This window comes from Culex pipiens, chromosome 3 (genome assembly GCF_016801865.2).
Source record: "Culex pipiens pallens isolate TS chromosome 3, TS_CPP_V2, whole genome shotgun sequence".
NCBI classification, from domain to species: domain Eukaryota; kingdom Metazoa; phylum Arthropoda; class Insecta; order Diptera; family Culicidae; genus Culex; species Culex pipiens.
The window spans coordinates 64,338,070-64,359,671 of NC_068939.1; the positions used below are offsets into that span (position 1 = coordinate 64,338,070).

The 21,602-nt window shown below is 36.4% G+C and overlaps 1 protein-coding gene across 1 annotated transcript in view; it reads right to left on the reverse strand.

Annotated features, from left to right (window-relative positions):
• Positions 1-210: 210 nt before the first annotated feature.
• The window catches only part of LOC120418522 (protein transport protein Sec24A), a 34,118-nt gene continuing 12,726 nt past the window's right edge, over positions 211-21,602 (reverse strand). Inside the window, exons 2-15 of the mRNA XM_039580958.2 lie at positions 14,222-15,574; positions 14,057-14,159; positions 13,871-13,997; positions 13,207-13,316; positions 12,914-13,145; positions 12,692-12,849; positions 12,551-12,624; positions 10,031-10,182; positions 9,717-9,970; positions 9,290-9,655; positions 9,017-9,228; positions 8,851-8,948; positions 1,601-1,739; positions 211-1,518 (exon numbers count right to left, since the gene is read on the reverse strand). Coding sequence (XP_039436892.1) covers positions 1,407-1,518; positions 1,601-1,739; positions 8,851-8,948; positions 9,017-9,228; positions 9,290-9,655; positions 9,717-9,970; positions 10,031-10,182; positions 12,551-12,624; positions 12,692-12,849; positions 12,914-13,145; positions 13,207-13,316; positions 13,871-13,997; positions 14,057-14,159; positions 14,222-15,558 — 3,474 coding nt within the window. The 5' untranslated portion in view covers positions 15,559-15,574 and the 3' untranslated portion in view covers positions 211-1,406. The remainder of the gene's footprint in view (positions 1,519-1,600; positions 1,740-8,850; positions 8,949-9,016; positions 9,229-9,289; positions 9,656-9,716; positions 9,971-10,030; positions 10,183-12,550; positions 12,625-12,691; positions 12,850-12,913; positions 13,146-13,206; positions 13,317-13,870; positions 13,998-14,056; positions 14,160-14,221; positions 15,575-21,602) is intronic.

The window sequence follows — 21,602 nt, forward strand, 5'->3', positions numbered from 1 at the left end:
TTGTAGAAAACAATTTCCTGAACCAGTTCCATAAAGAAGTATCAGTTTTGGTTCAATATAAGCAGAGATATGCCCATCAGTGCCCATCATGTGAAAGGTTCCGACTGGTTCAGAAAACGGTCGAAAAATTTCAATTTCTTTCTCGGGAGATAAAATGCATATTTTGGGAAAGGTCATCATCGCTGAAAGAATTTCGAAAAAAAACAAGTGTGAGGTCATAATTCATTTATTACTTTCGATAACTTATATCTTCATAAGATTTGATTATAATTAACATCATGCATACACCAAATACTTCACGTTTTCACACCTTCCCACTCTTTGACTGCTGGTTTTCCTTCCTACTTATCCATATTCTTCCTCTTCTTCCCTTATCTAACCTGCAATCTATAAATTTGTTGTTTGCTATGTGAAACATACCGGCTTAGACTAAACCAACGCACAAAAAAGGAAACAATAGCATTTTCTTAGCTAGTTACGACCACGGTTCCAAGAACTGTAAATGAGCTGTGTAACATGTAACTATACAAAACTTACGTAAAACAAAAAAAAACATACACTAATACCAATCACTCTCCACCAAACCCTTCCTTCTGCCCAAAATGGTCTGCCTTTAGGATGCTTTTGGAATCGCTTTTAAGCGATAGAATTAAATAATTTAGATGCAATGTTATTAAACTTCTAAGGACAACTTTAGAGTTTAAGCTTTGCTGCTTGTAGAATTTTTGGAACTTGATCAGGAATATCGTATAATTTAAAAAATCGATCGCAACGGTTTGGTTTGAAAAACACAACTCTCTCATTCTCTCTCTCGCTCGCTCGCTCAACATCGTAGTAAGATTAAATAATTGGGATAATTGCTACTCTAAATCTATGCTTTCTTTCATGGGGTATAAAGGGTTAATCTTACAATTTTATAATTGATTACATTTTCTTTCGCCCACCATCCCGTGGCTTAGGATCTGTTTCCCTATTTATTTTTTCCAAACATTATTTGCATTATTTTATTTGTCGATAGAAAGAAAATGTTCGCAGTCGTCGTCAAAGAAATGAATGAGTGTGTGTGTGTGTTGTGTTGTGTTAGCCTTTTTGCATTTATCTACGACAGTTTCAGTTTCTTTTATTATCTTTAATATATATCTTTGTTGTTTCTCTTTACACTTTCAACCGTTGATTAGCTAGATTATATTTACTCTCGCTTTATTAAATATACACAATTAACTACAGCGTTATGTCCTGTTTCCGCAGATGTGGATAAAAACTGGCGCCCCCTCGCTTCTCGACCCATTGATAATGCATCTCTACTGTATAAATTGTTGTTTACCCATAAACTTTGCGTCCCCCCAATTGCGTTCCCTTCACGTTGTTACTTTATACCTCTGCTAAACGCATCGTGCGCGCAGCATTTACTTCACCTGCGTCCTCAGATGTTGCAGGAACTCGTAGTAGGACAGTGAACTCTGGTTCCGATCGTCGACGAACTTTTCCACAAACAGCGACCGGAATTGGCTTGTGTCTCTGTGAATTGCAAAGAAGTCAAGAAAAAGAGGAAAACATTGTTTATTACAGAGATAAACAAGTTGAAGGTGCGTCTGCATACCTAATGACCTGTATGTACGCCGGGTACGGTTTGTCCTCGTTGAGGGTGTCGATAAATGCAAATAGCGCCTCGCTCGCCGGCGTTTCCCGCGACGGCAGCTCGATGCAAAAGTCCGGAATCTCCGCCGTGGTGTTAACTCCTGCGAAAAATTAGAAAAGAAAACAAATTTTGAAATGTTAGAAAAGCAATATTTATGCAAATTATATATATTATTTATTAGCTTATGAAAAAAATCTTGAAAAATGGTCAGCCAATTATTTAATTATTTAATAATTTAATAATTGAATTATTTAATTATTTAATTATTTAATTATTTAATTATTTAATTATTTAATTATTTAATTATTTAATTATTTAATTATTTAATTATTTAATAATTTAATAATTTAATAATTTAATTATTTAATTATTTAATTATTTAATTATTTAATTATTTAATTATTTAATTATTTAATTATTTAATTATTTAATTATTTAATTATTTAATTATTTAATTATTTAATTATTTAATTATTTAATTATTTAATTATTTAATTATTTAATTATTTAATAATTTAATTATTTAATTATTTAATTAATTAATTATTTAATTATTTAATTATTTAATTATTTAATTATTTAATTAATTAATTATTTAATTATTTAATTATTTAATTATTTAATTATTTAATTATTTAATTATTTAATTATTTAATTATTTAATTATTTAATTATTTAATTATTTAATTATTTAATTATTTAATTATTTAATTATTTAATTATTTAATTATTTAATTATTTAATTATTTAATTATTTAATTATTTAATTATTTAATTATTTAATTATTTAATTATTTAATTATTTAATTATTTAATTATTTAATTATTTAATTATTTAATTATTTAATTATTTAATTATTTAATTATTTAATTATTTATCATTAATTATTTTATTATTTAATTCTTTAATTTCCCAAAATCCTTATTATTTAAATATTTTTTGAATTTTTTGATATGTTTTAGGCAGTGTTGCGTTCCTCACGCGCTCACGCGCTCGTGAGCGCTCATTTTTCGCTCATTCGTGAGGAGGAGCGCTGCGCGAGCTAGCTCACGTTTGCCCGCGCTCACGTTTGCTCCGATTTTTTCAGCTCGCGTTTGCCCCACGCTCGCGCTCGCGCTCATTTTTCGCTCACGGAGCGCTCACTTTGGAAGTATCGCGAATCGTTTTACGTTTTTGAGACAGTTTTTTTGTTTTTCAATCCTAGTTAGATTTTTTACTTAAGGCGCAGCATGTCAGTGGAAACATCACTTAGGAACATTTTTTTATATAATAATTGAAAAGCTTATTTTCATTAACCATATTTTTGAATAATAAATTGGATTCACAAGGGTCAAATCATATTGGGGACCTACAGTCAGAGTTGAAAATATAAATATTTTCGAATTAATCGGCCTTACCTTAATAATAGTTAAGGTAAGTAGAGACAATTGCTGGGGGAAGGGTATAAGCGCGTAAACAAAAAGGACTCCCCAAGGTTTTCACCTTGGGAAAACTTACAAAACAATGAAATAATTAAAGAAGATTTATGCTGGGGTAAGTTCGATTCAGTGTTATGTGCTTGGTTAATTAAAATATAACATTAAACTGTTTTATGTACCTAAACAGTTTGTTGGCTACCAACATTCTGATCCAGCGTGCGGATCAGAATGAGCAACCATTAAACAAAAGTCATTCCGTTTAATACAGGGTGGCCACCAGATTTCAATTTACAATTTCCCGGTTTTTTCCCGGTTTTCTCCCGAGCCCAGAAGGAATTTTCCGAAATGTTTTTAAACCAAATTACAATGTTTTTTTAGGCTAACGTTAGTACCAACATACTTTTTAAACGCATACATTTGGTTCAAAGTTTGAATTCCTCAAGAAAGCTTTCAAATCTTGAGTAAAAAGTAAGTCAGTTGTAAACGAAGCCGTTTTTATTTGTTTCCAATCCAAACATCTAATTTCCATAATGATTGGGATTTTACATCATCATACATGTAGATTTTATAAACTCAAAATAAAAAAATCGTTTTATTTTTTAGAATGAGATTAATTATTACTACAATTTATTAATTTTGCAGAAAAGATTTGCAAATATAAATTGTTATCAACATTTATGTAAAAACTCGTTAATTCGTTAGTTGCCCCGAAAAATCAGGGGGCAAAAAAATATTTTTCAAAAAACATCAAAATTTCAATTGAAATTTAAGTGCAATCAGCTGAAATCAATATAAAATGCATTCCCTTGCGTTTGGAATCATTTTTAAGCATGTTTGGGTTGTTTACTTTTTTAAAATTTTACGCCTTTAGTTTTTTTTTAATTTTTTGTTACCGTCAAATCTTACATTTTTTGAAGACTAATGGCTGCAAAACAAATAAACTAGTGTAAAATGCATTTTTGAACACTTTTTGCATTCAAATGTTGAGACTATGGATTGTTCCCTCACTTGACCCCGGCCAGAGCCGAGGGACAAAAACTTTAGAAAATATTAGCATCGGCCTTATTTTCAACATGATCTCAATTTTTGTGTTGATGTAGTAACCAACTAAAAGTGATTGCCTGTATTCCAAGTGACTTTTTTGTAGCATTTAAAAAAAACTTTGCAAAAAAAAAAATCATTGCAAGTTGTTGTTGAGAATCTCAAATATTATCAAATGAAATAATATTTACAAACAGAAACTCCATGATAATATTATTTTTAGGTTGAAATATATTATAATTCAACGGTTCTCAACCTTTTCTATGCCCTTTTTCGTGTTACTTAAGCTGCTGGTACCCCCTAGCGTTCATACATAAAATTTTTCGTTTGCATGAGATTTCACGAAGAAAGATACCTGAATTTTGAAGTATTAAAAATGTCGTAGATCTTGTTTCTAGTGTTGTTTAATACATGTACTGGATTGGCCAAACAACGTCCATGTACATTTCTTCAAATCAGTTTTCTTAATAAAGCTTCAAAATAAAATGATGTGCCCTGTTTTTCTTTAAAACTGTCTACTGAAAATGCCTTTAAATTTGGAGAAATTCCTTTTGTAAATTAAATTTTCGTTGTCTTTTTCATTTCTACAAACATCTCCCATATTTTTTAAAATTTTATTTTTATGTAAATTTAAATTTTGTAAATAGTATTTTTTTTTGAAATTGTAGCTCTTTGTTCTATGATTCGCGATTGTTTCATGGGAAGATTCGTTCTTAATTGCGTTAGCAAAATATAAATTATATTCGACCATTCGTTTTCAGCGAAAATACCTTTTAGCATTATAGCTCGTAAAGCACGGTGACAAATATTGTTTCAACGAGATTGTTCAAGTCCTTCAGATAACTCATAACTCATCAGTAACTAATTGGTCGCTCATCTTATAATAATTTAAAAGTATAAATAGTCTCAGGTCAACTCTACGTAAATATGTTACGCTGAGTATAATATTTCACCTTTTAATTACACATAATTTTGATTCTATCTTTCCACAGCCGGCTGTCTAAGATTGAATCATTTATGCTAAACTCAACAGCAAATAAACGGGAATAGTCTCATCCGCAGCATCCGATTGTTTGCCTTGAGAATAATACACCACCCTATTAAACGAAATTTATTGATTATTGGTCACATCATCATCTTCTATGATGAATCCTGGCCATTACCCTTTCCCACTAACAAAATCCCAAGTAGAAGTAGTTTTCCGGCACACGCGGGGGTGTGGATATCGTATAGAACCCACCCTTGGTAGCAGCCTGTGCTAACTAACATTCCCGTCCCAATCCCCCCGAGATCTACAAACTGACATGGCGGGCGCCGTTGGTGGCCGATGTCTGTTACCTATTTGTTCCAGATCTAGTTTTGATGATCTTGATGTTTTATCTTTTCAGCGCATTCATACATGCTGTTGATAAGGGAAACACCATTAGATCGTTGAAGCGTATGATCGTTGAATTGATAGGATATTACGGTCCTGTTCAGCAACGGAGAAGGACAACCATGGGTGGTCTCTCATGATGCTCATGCTTTTTTTGAAATTATAGCTATTTTCAATTGAAAAATGATTCTATTAAATGGTTGAGAAAATTCTTTTCTGCTTTCTTTTTTGAACATTTTTGATCCATTCTTTTGTTGCTGAGATACAGGCCAAGTAAAATATTTTAAAATAGTGTATTTTGTGTGACAATTTGAAGGAAATGCCTCGTAAGCGGTAGATCGGGGTTCAAATCCCGGCTCGGACCAACACAACTGGTGATCTTTTCCCTTCTGGAATCGATTGCTTAGTAAAGGGAAGGTAGTGTATCGTCACAAACTGGACCTTATCACGACACCTTAGGGAGGCGACCTATGGAATGTTAACATTAACCTTAACATGTTAACATTAAGTTGAGAATGAAACTGCCACTGAATCCGCTTTGTAAATGCCGGCCCCGATACTCTTCAAGGGTGTTCCCCTCAGGAACTGGGAAAGATTTACTTTTACTTAAGCATGGTTGTTATTTTTTTGCTTCAAAGCAATTTGTTACTTTTTTTTCTCTCAAATATTTTGTTTGGGACAAATGTCCGCCATTGCGGGGTTTGTCATCCGGGCCCCCTGAGACCGCTCGAGGTACCCCTAGGGTTACATGTACCCCAGGTTAAAAATCGCTGGTAGAGGAAACATTTTGCCTTATTTTTTTTTTTTTTTTTGCGGAGCGAGGTGAAAAAAAAATTCGACAAATAAAAACATAATAGGATACAACAGAAAAAAAAAACATCCATAACCAAGAAACATGAGTCTATTACACAAATTCAAACATAGTTTTCGCGAATTCTTCATTTAGAATAACAGGAATAATACTCTAATTGAGAAAAGAACATATTTAATACATTAAAGAGGTTTTTCTCAAATTTAACTAAACTTAAAATATTTTCCCGGTTTGTCAGTCGAATTCCCGAGTTTTTTCCGGTTTTCTCCCGGTGGATAAAAATCCCGGTTTTTTCCCGGTTTTCCCGGTTTTTTCCCGAGGTGGCCACCCTGGTTTAATACATTGTTCATTGCTTGGAAATGGCTGATCATTTCTATAAAGTTAATCTTTCTCATTCTTTTTCTAGAAAATAAGGTTTAATTGTTTAAACAGTTATCTCTTTACAAAAAAGCCTCAAAATTGCTAGTGTTTGAAATAACCCATTTGAATGAAATAATATAAATTGTCATTGTTATGTTTTAGCACATAAAGGGTGGCTCATCTTCCGTCAAGTAAATTATATTTAGCACTTCCGCTACCAAGCCTCTGAAAATATTCAATTACAAATTCAATAAATGATTTTTTGAATATGGACATTCTATAAAATGTTCCGAATATGAGGGATGATTATAACTTTTATATAGCTTACTGCTGGGTTTTTTAATGGTCCAATAAAACAAATTTTATTTTTTTGATGTTTTTAAAACCGCCTTGAGTCAAAACTCTGGATTCTAAAAACTTAAAATAAACATTTGTCAATTAATTCATTTTTTTGTACATATCAGTGCATCTCTTCACGTCAATGAATTTTTACATTAAGAATGAGTTAGCTCTTTGTTAGAACATCCTTAGATTATTCTGAATTTAAAATAGAACGTATATTTCGGTTCGCCGAATAAATCCATTTCATTGCTTACTTTTGTTTGTTTGACTACTTTCTTGTTTGTTTTTGCTGCCTGTGCTGAGATAGTTCTAGAAACTTCTTTTCAGACAGGCAGATGCTTCAACAGGGAAAAACAACTACCTACTTTGGCTCACCAGCTCACGTGAGCGCAAAACGCTCCGGAGAGCGTGAGCGAGCACGAGCTACCTGATAAAAACTCACGCTCCAGCTGGAGCGAGCACACTTTCCGTGAGCGCTCGCTCATTCGCAACCCTGGTTTTAGGTGACAAAAAACAGCAACTTTTGAGCTATAAGGAAGTATGAACAACAATTTTGCCACAGAATAACCCAGAGTCACCACTGTCATTCGATTTTTGGTTTTTGGTTTTTGATAGGAACCTACATCTTATGGAGCCAAACATTGAAATGATTTTCCTTCGAACTGTTCTCTCTGGGTTAATCTGTAATTTTACTGCAGTGTTATGGTTTTATGAAAAAAAAAAATGTTTTTTTTTGGAAAATCAGAAATTTTAGCCGTTTTTTTACTTGTGTCTTTACTGTAAAATTAAATTAACCGATTAGCCAACTTTATAATAATTTTAGCTGAAAAATTTAAGTTTTTCGATTTTTTGAAATAATGTTCATGGACAATAAATTCATTCCTGAATATTCTTTTTCGAACTTTTGACAAAATTTCCAATAAGAGCCATTGATAACTGTAAAAAGTAAAAAGGAAATAGATTTTTTTTATGTCTTATCCAACCAGTCTTTTATTTTCTTTTGCATACCAATATTTCAGAAAGTAATGGTCGTATTCTCAAAAAATTAAACATTTGTAAAATTTTCTGATCTTTTCGAATAAAATATTTTTAAAATTTTCGAAATGTTAGTCTTGGTTCCAAAATTATAAATAGTTTTTTTGAAAAGGTCAGAAAATTTCAAAAATGTTCCATTAATTAACATTTAATATTGGCAATAGAAAAAAGGCTGTCTGGGTGAGAATTGTAAAACTTTAATTATTCTGTTTCTTTTTTTTATTCTCTGTATTAAACCAATCGTAAATGTCTCTTAGGTAACTTTATTGAAAATTTTCTCAACATTTTGAAATAAGTAATGGGCAAAGCTAAATTTTTCAGCTAAAATTTTACTTCATCAAAAAATTTGTGAAGTTTACAATAAAAAAAAGAAGGCCCCAAAAAAGGTTGAACCAATTCAAAAAATGTAAATAAAATCCATATTCGGTTTTGGTGGAGAATTGCTCAAATACAAAAAAAACTGCTTTGTTGATTGTCATGTTTGTCTTGTTTAGAAGGTTCTAAAAGTTTATCTAATTTTTATGTACCATCAAAAGTTGTTTATTTACAAACAAATCTTTACAGAATAGATTTATGAAAACTGATGTTTGCACGACAACTCCGCTCGCCCAAAGCAAGCTAGTCCCATATTAATTTTCATAAAATTTAAAGTAAATTATGTAGTTTCTCTCTACATCATGTAAGGTGAAACGAAGAATTACCTAATTTAGGATTGTGGGATTGATTGTGCTTTTAGAAAAAATGGTCTTATTCATCAATGAAGAGGGAAAGATCAATACTTTAAAAATCGATAGATCCACGAGTTTAACTCAGTTTTGCTCAACTTACCTAAGACCTGGTTTAAAATATCGGGCGCCACATTCGATCCAACGTAGATGTACATTGTGGGACCGCAGTCCAGCAGAAACATGGAGCGTGAGTCGAACCTGAAACAAAGATACCCCCAAAATTCAGATTAGTTACACTTCCCACACATTTCGCTCGATCGACTCACTTTTCCGCCGACAGCTGCAACCGGGGCGGTTCCACCAGGTGCGCCTCCCCGTTGCCGCTGTGCTCCTGCGTCGCAGAGTGGAACAGACTGTCGAGCACGTAAAAGTCCGGATAGATGTACCGGATGAGCTGGTCCAGCGGCATCGTCTTCATCTCGCTCATCGCAAAGACGCGATCGTCGAGCCGGGTGCTCGTTCCCACCCGGAAGGCGGTCTGAAAATTGGATTTGATTAGTTTATGGGGTTGAGATAAGGTTGATTTTTGGGTGACTTACGTGCTTCAGCAGCGCCAGTATGTACAGCGGCAGCAGCGAGAGATTCTCCGGGGCCACGATCGAGCCGGAATTCTGGGGCAGGTTCTGCGCGATCTTGAACGCGCTGAAGATGTCGACGGTCGCGTTGATAAAGGCATCTCTGGCATCGGACAGACTGGACGTGAGCGAGCGATCGACGGCCATTTTGGAGAGCAGCCCGACGATGCACTGCGAGTCCGCGGAGTACATCACCTCGGACAGGCTGGCCGTAACGGGGATGCACAGCGTGTGTACGCGGATCCGCCGCTCGGCTTTGCTGCTCGTGTAGAGTAGGGCCGCCTGGAAGCACACCGTTTTGCACTCGGCTAAACTTTCCTCGTACGTGATCTGTACAAAAAAAGACATTAGTCTTCAAGAAACAAAGATCTTCCCTTCCCCCGAAACCCACCTGCATTCCGAAGCCCGCGTCCGGGTTAACGTTGGGCAGCGACAGCAGATCGGTCGACCGGACGAAAAAGTTGCCGTGGAATGTGTGGATCGCGAGTCCGCGCGTGCACCGAACCCGCATGACCGCCTCGAAGCCCACCTTGCGCGTGAGGTACCGCTCGAAGCACTTTTGCAGCGTCTTGACCAGCTGCGGCTTGGACTCGCAGTACAGCGGGATGTGGTGCATGCAGCCGCCGCTGAACTTGCTGATTCCAGCTGGAAGAGACGAAGATATTCAGCGACTTGCTAATGAACACAGTAGAAAAAAATACTCACACATAGTGGATAGATCACAGTACTGACTATTTAACAAGAACAAATCGACCGCAATCTGCTGGGCAGAACAGTCGAGCGCAAGGCGCTTGTAGAAATCTGTCGCCGGACCGAGGTGGGCCACGTCCTTCGAGGAGCGGTTGTTTGGGTCCTCCCTGGAAATAGAAGTTGCAGAATTTTTGGCAAATTCATAGAAAATCGACGTCTTGTTAATTATTGACATTTCTTCATCTTTCTAAAAATAATTTGACTTAATTCCTCAAATTCTTAATTTTTTTTAGAATGTTAGCATTTTAAAATTCTTAGAAATCTGCAAAAATCTTCAACTTCAAAATGTTTTTTAATCTTTTTATTTAATTCTTTAAATTCTAAAAATTCTACAAAAATTTAAAATTTTCAAAATGCAAAAAATTCTAAAAACTCTTTGAATTCCTTCAATTCTTTAAATTCTTTAAATTCTTTAAATTCTTTAAATTCTTTAAATTCTTTAAATTCTTCAAATTCTTTAATTCTTTAAATTCTTTAAATTCTTTAAATTCTTTAAATTCTTTAAATTCTTTAAATTCTTTAAATTCTTTAAATTCTTTAAATTCTTTAAATTCTTTAAATTCTTTAAATTCTTTAAATTCTTTAAATTCTTTAAATTCTTTAAATTCTTTAAATTCTTTAAATTCTTTAAATTCTTTAAATTCTTTAAATTCTTTAAATTCTTTAAATTCTTTAAATTCTTTAAATTCTTTAAATTCTTTAAATTCTTTAAATTCTTTAAATTCTTTAAATTCTTTAAATGAGCAACTCTCTACGAAATCGGCCGATTTCGACCATTTTTATTTTTTGTATTTTTTTATTTGACTCAAACTTTGTGGGGGCCTTCCCTATGACCAAATAAGCTATTTTGTGTCATTGGTTCACCCAAACAAGTCTCCATTTAATTTTGGCTGCTGTCCATACAAAAAATGGTATGTAAATATTCAATCAGCTGTAACTTTTGAGTGAATTTTCTGATCAATTTGGTGTCTTCGGCAAAGTTGTAGGTATTGTTGAGGAAAATTGAGAAAAAAATATGTACATGGAAAAAAAAATTTGCAGATTTTTTTATCAACTTTTTTTTCACTTAAACTCAATTTCCCAAAATACGTATTTTTTGATTTTCGAGATTTTTTGATATGTTTTAGGGGACAAAAATCCGCAACTTTTGAGCTATAGAGAAACATGGTCAAAAAATCTGCCGCCAAGTTATGATTTTTTGAAAAATAGTGATTTTTGGAAAAAAATCCAAATTTCATGCAAAAACAAATTTGAAGTTATTTTTTAATGCAAAATTGAATTTGCAATCGAAAGCTACTTTACAATTTTTTTGATAAAGGGCTTCGTTTTCAAGATATAGGCACCGAAAGTTTGATTTTAGCAAAATATTTGCAGTTTTTCGATTTTTAAAAATAGTGACCATGAGCGACCATTTCTAAAAATATATTCAATGTTTGGCCCTTTTAAAATGTTAGTCATGATTTAATTTTTTTCAAAATATTTTTTTCGAAAAGATCGGAAAATTTCACGAAAGTTTCATGCATTAACATTGAAAATCGGACCATTAGTTGCTGAGATATCGACATTAGAAAATGGTGGGTTGTTTTGGTGAGATTAAGAAAACTTCAATTTTCGTGTTTCTTTTTCTTAAAGCGGCTGTATCTCAGCAACCCGAGGTCCAATCTTCAATGTCTCTTAGACAATTTTATAGCAAATTTTCTGAACTTTTCAAAAAAATATTTTTAGAAATGGTCGCTCATGGTCACTATTTTTAAAAATCGAAAAACTGCAAATATTTTGCTAAAATCAAACTTTCGGTGCCTATATCTTGAAAACGAAGCCCTTTATCAAAAAAATTGTAAAGTAGTTTTCGATTGCAAATTCAATTTTGCATTAAAAATTGATTTCAAATTTGTTTTGGAATGAAATTTGGATTTTTTCCAAAAATCACTCTTTTTTCAAAAATTCATAACTTGGCGGCAGATTTTTTGACCATGTTTCTCTATAGCTCAAAAGTTGCGGATTTTTGTCCCCTAAAACATATCAAAAAATCTCGAAAATCAAAAAATACGTATTTTGGGAAATTGAGTTTAAGTGAAAAAAAAGTTGATAAAAAAATCTGCAAATTTTTTTTTCCGTGTACATATTTTTTTCTCAATTGTCCTCAACAATACCTACAACTTTGCCGAAGACACCAAATTGATCAGAAAATTCACTCAAAAGTTACAGCTGATTGAATATTTACATACCATTTTTTGTATGGACAGCAGCCAAAATTGTATGGAGACTTGTATGGGTGAACCAATGACGCAAAATAGCTTATTTGGTCATAGGGAAGGCTTCCACAAAGTTTGAGCCTAATCAAAAAATACAAAAAATAAAAATGGTCGAAATCGGCCGATTTCGTAGAGAGTTGCTCATATGAATTAGTCTTTTGTTGCTTTGTTTTCCAAAAAGTGTTCCATATAGATAATATGACAAAAGTCTTGAACTTACCTTGATAGCAAAGCACCTGGTCCGTGGTTTGGTAAACAAGTCTGGAACACCGTAACGCGTCCTCCGGTGTGACACTGCAAGTAGAACGACACTTGTGATCAGTTCAATTCAACAACCAAACAAAACCACTGTAAACCATACCATCATCTTGTAGGCCACCTGCAGTGCCGCCCCGAGCGCACTGTGCGTATCGTGGGCGTGCTCGAACCGCTTCGGCAGCTGCGTCAGCAGATCCTTAACCAGCTCCTTGCACTCCTTCAGATTGATCAGCAGATTGTCCGGGTAGGGAAGAAAGACGTCTGCGCGGGTCGGAAGAAAACTCTGTTAGTAAGAAGTCTATTTTGGCTAGATTGCGGAACTCACCGTCGACGTCCAGCACCGTGACCTCGTGCGGCTGGTTGTACCCCTCGGCGATGTTGTAAAAGTGGATCGCACTGTTGTACGCGATGAAGCCCACCTGGGTGCGCGCATCGCCCGGCAGACTGTCCAGGTGCTCGATCAGCGTCCGGCACACCGTGTGCAGATAGCCGGTCTGCTGGGCCAGCGAGGAAACGTCCAGCAGGAACAGGTAGATCGCTGGCTGTGGTGGTCGTAGCTGAAAGCAAAAATTTCAATGAGCATCTGTAGTTATACGACGGTTGGAGATCAGCTCTCACCATGTACTCCGACGGAGCGATGAACTCGATCGTGCTGGATTTGACCTCGGGTCGCCTCGTTGGGTCACCGTACGTTTTCGTCACCGGATCGTACTGGAACTCTTCCGGCACTGGAAAAGGGAGAGAGAGGTAAGTTTAAAGTCGGACTCATCCTTATCTTAAGCTGTTGTTTTGACTTGATGTCTTGTCTGTCTTGTCTGTCTTGTCTGTCTTGTCTGTCTTGTCTGTCTTGTCTGTCTTGTCTGTCTTGTCTGTCTTGTCTGTCTTGTCTGTCTTGTCTGTCTTGTCTGTCTTGTCTGTCTTGTCTGTCTTGTCTGTCTTGTCTGTCTTGTCTGTCTTGTCTGTCTTGTCTGTCTTGTCTGTCTTGTCTGTCTTGTCTGTCTTGTCTGTCTTGTCTGTCTTGTCTGTCTTGTCTGTCTTGTCTGTCTTGTCTGTCTTGTCTGTCTTGTCTGTCTTGTCTGTCTTGTCTGTCTTGTCTGTCTTGTCTGTCTTGTCTGTCTTGTCTGTCTTGTCTGTCTTGTCTGTCTTGTCTGTCTTGTCTGTCTTGTCTGTCTTGTCTGTCTTGTCTGTCTTGTCTGTCTTGTCTGTCTTGTCTGTCTTGTCTGTCTTGTCTGTCTTGTCTTGCAGTCTTGAGTTGAACTCTTGTCCCAAAGGCAATACTCACGTTCGTTAACCCTGTAGCACAGATTGCACTTCCACTTTTTGCTGTCCACGAAGAACACGAACGGGTTGATGTACGTCCGGCAGGTCCGGCAGCGCACGATCGTGTTGCAGGAGATCACCGGCAGGTTCTATAACGAGTCGTAATCAGTAATTAACAAGTCAATACACAAGTTTGGCAGACCCTTACGTTCAAATCCCGGAACGGATGTATCAGCACGCCCAGCGGAAGTCGCGACTTTTGCAGCAGCTGATTCGTTTCCGGAATCTTGGTCAGCGTGCACCGGAAAATGCTACGAAGAAAAAGGGGTTTCGTCAATGACTTCAACATTGAGAGATAGAAGCCGAAACTCACTCCGGATTGCAGTTGACCGCCTCCTGGAACGGATGGTTCAGGTGGATGACGGGTGGCCGCACCTTACCCGGCGGCAGAACGTGCCGGTTCTGGAGCAGATCCATCGTATTGTTGCCCCAGAGCCGGTTGAACCCACTCTTGACCACGTTGTACTGCGGGTCTTGCTGCTGGTACTGTTGCTGCTGCTGCTGCTGATGCTGCTGGTGGTGCTGGTGTTGATGAAGTTGTTGCTGCTGATGCTGTTGCTGGGCTAGGTTGTTGTTGTTGTTGGGCATCGGCTGCTGCTGCTGCTGCTGCTGTTGCGGGTAGTAGTTGTTGGTCTGCTGCTGCTGCTGCTGAGTAGGTGCCATTGGTTGCGATGGATAGAGCGGCCTTTTGTTGAGTGGAGTTGAAGTTTGGGCAGCGGAAGAAACTGGAGGCATTCCCGGCTGGTAGTGTTGGCCTGCGGGAGGTTGTTGCGATGGTTGCGCATAGTTGCCGTTGATGGGTCGTCCCTGTTGGTTTAGTTGAGGCTGCGGCTGGCCGTAAGTCGTGGGTGGCATTTGGGGAACTTGCTGGACATTTGGCTTCATGGACGTCGGCTGTGACGGCGGCAGTTGGTTCTGGTAACTGCTGGTGGGCACCGTCGGCGGAGGTTGTGGAGTTCCGGAACCGTTGAGATGATTAACCTGCTGCGCCGAGTGGGGTCGATTCACGGCCAGATTTTGCATGCTGGCCGTGAGGTTGTTGACGGCGCTCGGTCCATTCACCGTTGGCGTGGACGCATTCAGTGGAGTCGAGAGGCCGGACGCGGTTCGGGGCGGTGTGTTGACCTGGTTACTCGTGTTGATCCCACTCGCCCAGTTGTTGTTTGGGCTCAGCTGGTAATTACTGCTAACAACGGGTGTCGTCTGACTTTGACTAGAAGGCGGTTGATACGTAACACCCGGGGGAACGGAGCGCGGTGGCAACTGCGACGCCGGGATGTTATTGTTAACTAGCGCTGGGGACGATGTCCTCGACGAGGTGGCACTGTTACCATTCGAAACCAGATTCGCCACTCGGTTGTTTTGCTGCTGAGTATTGTTGAACGGAGGTGGCACCTTCTGACCCATCAACATCTGCGGTGGTGGTCCGTTCTGGAGGGGAGCAACGGTGGCCACTGGCGGTGCACCGTATTGCTGCTGTGACGATGGTCCATTCATTAGGGCGGTCTTCACTGGATATTGTTGCTGTTGCTGTTGCTGCTGCTGCTGCTGTGGGGGCGGATATTGTTGTGGCTGGTGCATTGCTGGACCGTTCGCTACCGGAGGGTATCCGTTCGCCATTCCATAATATTGTGATGGATTCGACATCATGCGCTATTCGATATATCTAAAAGCAAACAAGTAATTAGTTGAATGCAATGCAAAACCCCCCTTAAACTCATTTGTATCCGGGAAAATCAATATCAAGGTAATGCCACAATCATTAAACAATTATTGGAGCTTTAAAAAAAACCCGGCAGCCTTGGGATATCGTTATCAACCCCACTTGGAACAAACACACACACACAGGTTCCGTGATAAGATAGCTCGGTCACCCATTTTAACCTGTGATATTTAAATTTTCACATTCCAGCACACGGCACATTCATCACGACAATTTAGTTGGATGTGCGCCCAATCAAGATGCACCGTGCGTTCAACTAATTTTAGCTTCAACACTTGAGGCTTGAGCAGGGATGAGTACCTACGGTTTGATGTTATTGTCGATTGGCAGTGGTTCCAGCGGCACTTATTTATATAATTACGAATAAAAAAAACATTATTTTTATCTTTTAAATAAAGTAAAAATCGTCTATCTACCTTGCAACCATTTTTAATAACCTCGATTTTAAGCAGTTTAATAAATGATCAAAACAAAGCAGATCGCAAACTATTTCGACTCAGCTTTGGAGCGACATAACGCAATCGGTCTCTCTGCGGAGCGAGTGGAGAGCGAGAACAAAGAGAGAGTACTCAGTAGCGATTGTTGTGGAAGTGACAAACGGTAGGAAACGATCAGAGCAGTTTTTTGTCGGGTTCGATTTATGATCGCGTGTGAATGAGTTTTTTTGGAGCAACCAGGATCCTTGGCCAAAATAACTAGACCCATATTATATAGTACAATACAAAAATATACACAAACACAACTAATATAAAGTGCAATGTGCATACATAATTCCGCACCGTTTGTTCGAAGTTCGATTATCCGAAGGTTTGTATGCGAATCGAATCATGAACAAAAAAAACGTATTTTTTTTTAATTTTAAACATTCAATTCGAGTTCTGTGACCCCAATTTAGTCAAATTTGAGTTGTTGATTGCCTTTTAGCATACCAAATTCATTTATTCAGTATTCCAACCCCGCCATTTTGGCCGCCATCTTGGATTTAAAAACGATTCGATTATCCGAAGTGAAATTTTCCCGAGGCCGAGATAATTTCAAAACCTTCAATGCGCAATGGACTTCCTATGTACATACACAGTAAAAAATTGTGTAAATTTTAAAGGTGTGATTTTGTTAGGTTGAATATTACCGCTTTTATAATGTAATTTTACCTCAATTTAGTCTGAAAAATGTGCCATTACGCCATTACACCAGAAATATTGTAAAATTACACATTTTCAAAGGTAAAATAACACATTTTTTCTGACATAAATGATGTGCCCATTCCCAGATGTAATATAATCATGATTTTTTTTACTGTGTAGAACTTTTTGAAAAAGTAAGTGAGAAATATGGTATTTTGTGAAAATGTTAGCATTGCGCCTCTCAGGATTCGAATCTCTATCGAACCTCGAAAATTTTTATCAATACCATGTAACGTGGTATTTTTTAAATATAAGTATTTTTTAATCCGCTACATCCTTAAAAATCTGGACAATCATTTCAACTTTGTAAAAATTACGTTCACTTGAAAAAATCGTCTCGATCGAAATCGCACGATTTTTACCATCATACCATACTAATTTTTCATGAGTTTTTTTCTACACCAAAATTTCAAACTAAAAAAAATCATTGCAATAGCATATATTTTTCTTCTAGTGAGTTTTTTTTTCAGAAAGCCTCTTTTAATCAGGCTTGTACTTGGGCTTGTATCAATTTTATTCAATTTTATTATTTCTCAGCTCTGGTTACAAAAAAAAACTATGTTTAAAATTTTAAGCTTGTTTTTCGCAATTTGTAAGCAAAAGATACAAAATGTTCTATACATTTCACTTCAGTACTCATAATTTTGAATGGGTCGGCAGATTTTGAAACATTTTCTTCTTAAAAAAACAAAAATTGTTTTTTGGGCATTACGTTTAAAGTACAGTACCAAATCTTACAACTTTCAGAAAGAACTTTAAGAAAAAAACTTCAAGTCTGATTAAAATGATTTTCATGCATTTTTTTTTTAGTTTCGTTTTCAAAATACTTACTTTGCCTGTCATTCTATGGTGACGATATCGATATCGATATTATATCCTACTAATCTCTACTTATCATCACAAAAAATAACAGTGCTGAATAGTTCATTACAGCACTCATTTGAGTGCTGAAAAGTTTAACTTTCCGGCAACCCCGATACGAAAAGTTGTATTTTTTGACACTGTTTTGTATTTTGAGTTGACCAAATAAACGAACGCCAAACTCAAGGGGGGAAAATAAAGTTAAACTGAAAAATCATATTTTTTGCAATTCCGTCGTGAAACTACTTACTTTTCCTGTCATTCTTGAACGACGAAATAGCCTACTTTTCTGTACCAAAAATAACAGAATCGAATAGCAACACTTTTCAAAATAAATGCTGAAAAGTTCTACTTTTCAGCACTGAAATGGGTGCTGAAAAGTTGAACTTTTCAGCACTTGTTTCGAAAAGTAACACTTTTCAGCACTTTTTTGATTTAAACGATTTATTGACAAAATACACGAAAATTTTACTTAAAATTTCACTCAATGGGTGTTTTTAGGAATTGCAAAAAATGTTGTGTGGAACTCGTTGCAAAACTTGATTTATTCAGCACTCTTCGTATTTATCCAACTCGGTGAACCTCGTTGGATAAATGTACGACTCGTGCTGAAAAAATCTTCTTTTTGCAACTTGTTGCATAAACTACTATTAAACTATTTTTCGTAATTGCAAAAAAGATTGTAGGCAACTCGCTGTAAAAATCTGCCGAAAATCATCATTTAGCAACTTACCAAATATTTTTGCAGCTATACTGTTTTTGCATCGCTTATAACTTTTAAGTATCAATTCGACGTGGTTGTGCTAACTTGTCGCATGTCGCTTTTTGACGTTCTAAGAAAAAAGCTTTTCAATGTTTGACCTTGAATAAACAAAAACAAAAACTCGCAATGTAAACAATAACAAACAAGTTTTATTTGGCTGACCATTGTTGTGCATTGTCCCGAAGTTTTGTTGAATTTGGTTGCCGCAGTTCCGAGTTATGATTGCAAATGTTTACGGTAATCGGGCATGTACGTGTGTCAAACGCGTTCTGACCTGAAATCCCTTTGGTCAGTAGTCGCACTTACAGCAATTTCCAAGGTGTGTAAAGATAGCACGACAAGTATGAAACTTATTTCATATAAAAAGTACATTTTTTTTCAAAATCTTAGTTAGTGATGATTGATACCTCGGGATCCCATTTATTTATGTTTTTTATTACAAATAAACGAAACTCAAACTCAACAAAATCAAGCTGAGAATCCCTGCAATCGCCGTCTTTCATCAATCATTGTTTACACCATTTGACGCATATCTCTAGAATCCACCACGTCACGCTGCCACACACAATACGTCGTCGTGTCATGCCTGTGTGTGGTGAACACATTTTCTCACTCAAATAGTATCGAGAAAAAACGTGCCCGCGAGCACACATATTCATCACACGCTGAACCAGACTGTGTTGTTGTGTACAACACTCTCAATGAACTTGGCCGTGAAGTCGAATCGCGCTTATTTCAGCGGACTCAACGTGTAATGTACCAATACCGTCGCAATGAGCTTTTAGTAGAGTGTAGTGTCGGGAAATAACAGTTCAGCAGACTGCGCCGCTTGGAGCAAAAAAAAACACTAAACTTCCGAACGGCAACGAACTTAGTTAGCCTTCGAGCGCCGGAGAATAGTAGTGGAATTCAACTCGGAAGTAAGCGCATCGTAACGCTTTGATTGGTACTTTGCAGTTTAGACACGTACACGTGAAATTCAAGTAGAAACGCAGGCTCGTAATCAATACCCTCGAAAAATGGTTTTATCAGCAAACTCATTCTTTGTCGAGGCTGCCCCATCATCGACACTTGTTCCACTCGTTTAATACAAAGTGGCAATCATTGTTGGTGGCTGCAACGAATTCAGTTTTTTTCCCAGACCAGAGCAGCTTTATACGAAAACGATTTGCGTCGAAATTGGGTTGGCCTGATGGCAGCATCTCAACACGTAATAAAGATGAGCAATTTTGCAGTGTCACAATTGCAAAAAAAAGCTTTCCCAAGATGATAAAATCCAACATGTAACGATGACATAGTCTTCAACGAAGAAGTTGTCGATGTTTGCCAGATTAGCCAAATTGGATGTCTGTTGCATTCGTAGTCGGGCCGAATCGAAAGGTCAGCAATAAACATACAACATCCTACAACAGGTTTAAGGCCGGATGTTGCAAACTCACGTTTGGAAGAAAAAAAACTTTTTATGCCAAAATGTACTGTCTAATTTTATCCGCAGTTGAAACTATCAAAATGTTTTAAAAAGGTTTCTTGATCCATCGGTAGAATTTAGAGCGTCCAATTTTCCGTCCCGGGAATTCCCGGGATTTCCCGGAAAAAAATATTTCCCGTTTCCCGGGAAATTTGTGAATTTCCCGAAATATAAGCGGAAGTATACATTTTCCTACCTTTTTTGGCACCAGTGTTTTGAAATTATACAAATAATAATAATTAGAGAACCTGATTTGATTTTGTTCATTTCGATCTACTGTTCATATTGGAGCAATTCCATGTCAAATAGGGAATCGGTTGTACCCGACCCTCTCCGATTTCAATGGAACTTTGTAGACATGTTATCCTAGACATATATAAACCATTTTTGTGTATATGGAGCCAGTAACACTCGATAATGACATTTGAGAAGGGCGTACGTGTTTTCAATATTTTTGTATTTCGTAATTTAAATATTGCTGTATCTCGAAGCCGTTTCATCGTATCAAAAAGTGGTCAAAGACGAACTTGTAGGAAATTTGACGGGCTTTCCAAAAAAAATACACTGAAAGAAAAAAACACTCCACTTTTATGAGATTTTTTGATTTTTAAGTTTAAAAGTTAAATTTGAAGGTGAGCCCACGATTTTTTTTCACTCAATTTTTTGTGTGAAAATAGCCTAAGATGTTACAAAAAGACTCACGAAAAATGCAGGTTGGAGCAACTCACCTAAAAAAATACAAAAATCATTTACTGAAACTTTTTTTTTTAAAAGTGCTCTAAACGTCAAAATTTTCCAAAGCCGAATACGGGCATCGATACTCCAGACAATTTTACATAAAAGTCTCCATATTGACCATTGTCCTAAGTCCAATCCTTGTTAAGTTACAGCGGTTTTAAAAATAAAAATGTTGAAAAAATTGTTTTTTTGATGGTTTTTGGCAATTTCTATATGACGGACTTGATTTTTCAGTTTCGAAAATATTTTTACCGAAAAGCTCGTCCAATTTCCCATAAGTTTGTCTTTGACCACATTTCAATTGGATGTATGGGCTTACAGATATAAGCTAATTACATTGCTCATAATTCAAACATAACATTTTTTCAGTGTAGTAAAGTAACCTGGATAATAAATTAGCTTATATCTGTAAGCCCATACATCCAATTGAAATGTGGTCAAAGACAAACTTATGGGAAATTGGACGAGCTTTTCGGTAAAAATATTTTCGAAACTGAAAAATCAAGTCCGTCATATAGAAATTGCCAAAAACCATCAAAAACCCTATTTTTCAAACTTTTTTATTTTTAAAACCGCTGTAACTTCACAAGGATTGGACTTAGGACAAAGGTCAATATGGAGACTTTTATGTAAAATTGTCTGGAGAATCGGTTCCCGTATTCGGCTTTTGAAAATTTTGACGTTTAGAGCACTTTTAAAAAAAAACAGTTTCAGTAAATGATTTTTTGTATTTTTTTAGGTGAGTTGCTCCATTCTGCATTTTTCGTAAGTCTTTTTGTAACATCTTAGGCTATTTTCACAAAAATTTTGAGCGAAAAAAAATCGTGGGCTCACCTTCAAATTTAACTTTTAAACTTAAAAATCAAAAAATCTCATAAAAGTGGAGTGTTTTTTTCTTTCAGTGTATTTTTTTCGGAAAGCCCGTCAAATTTCCTACAAGTTTGTCTTTGACCACTT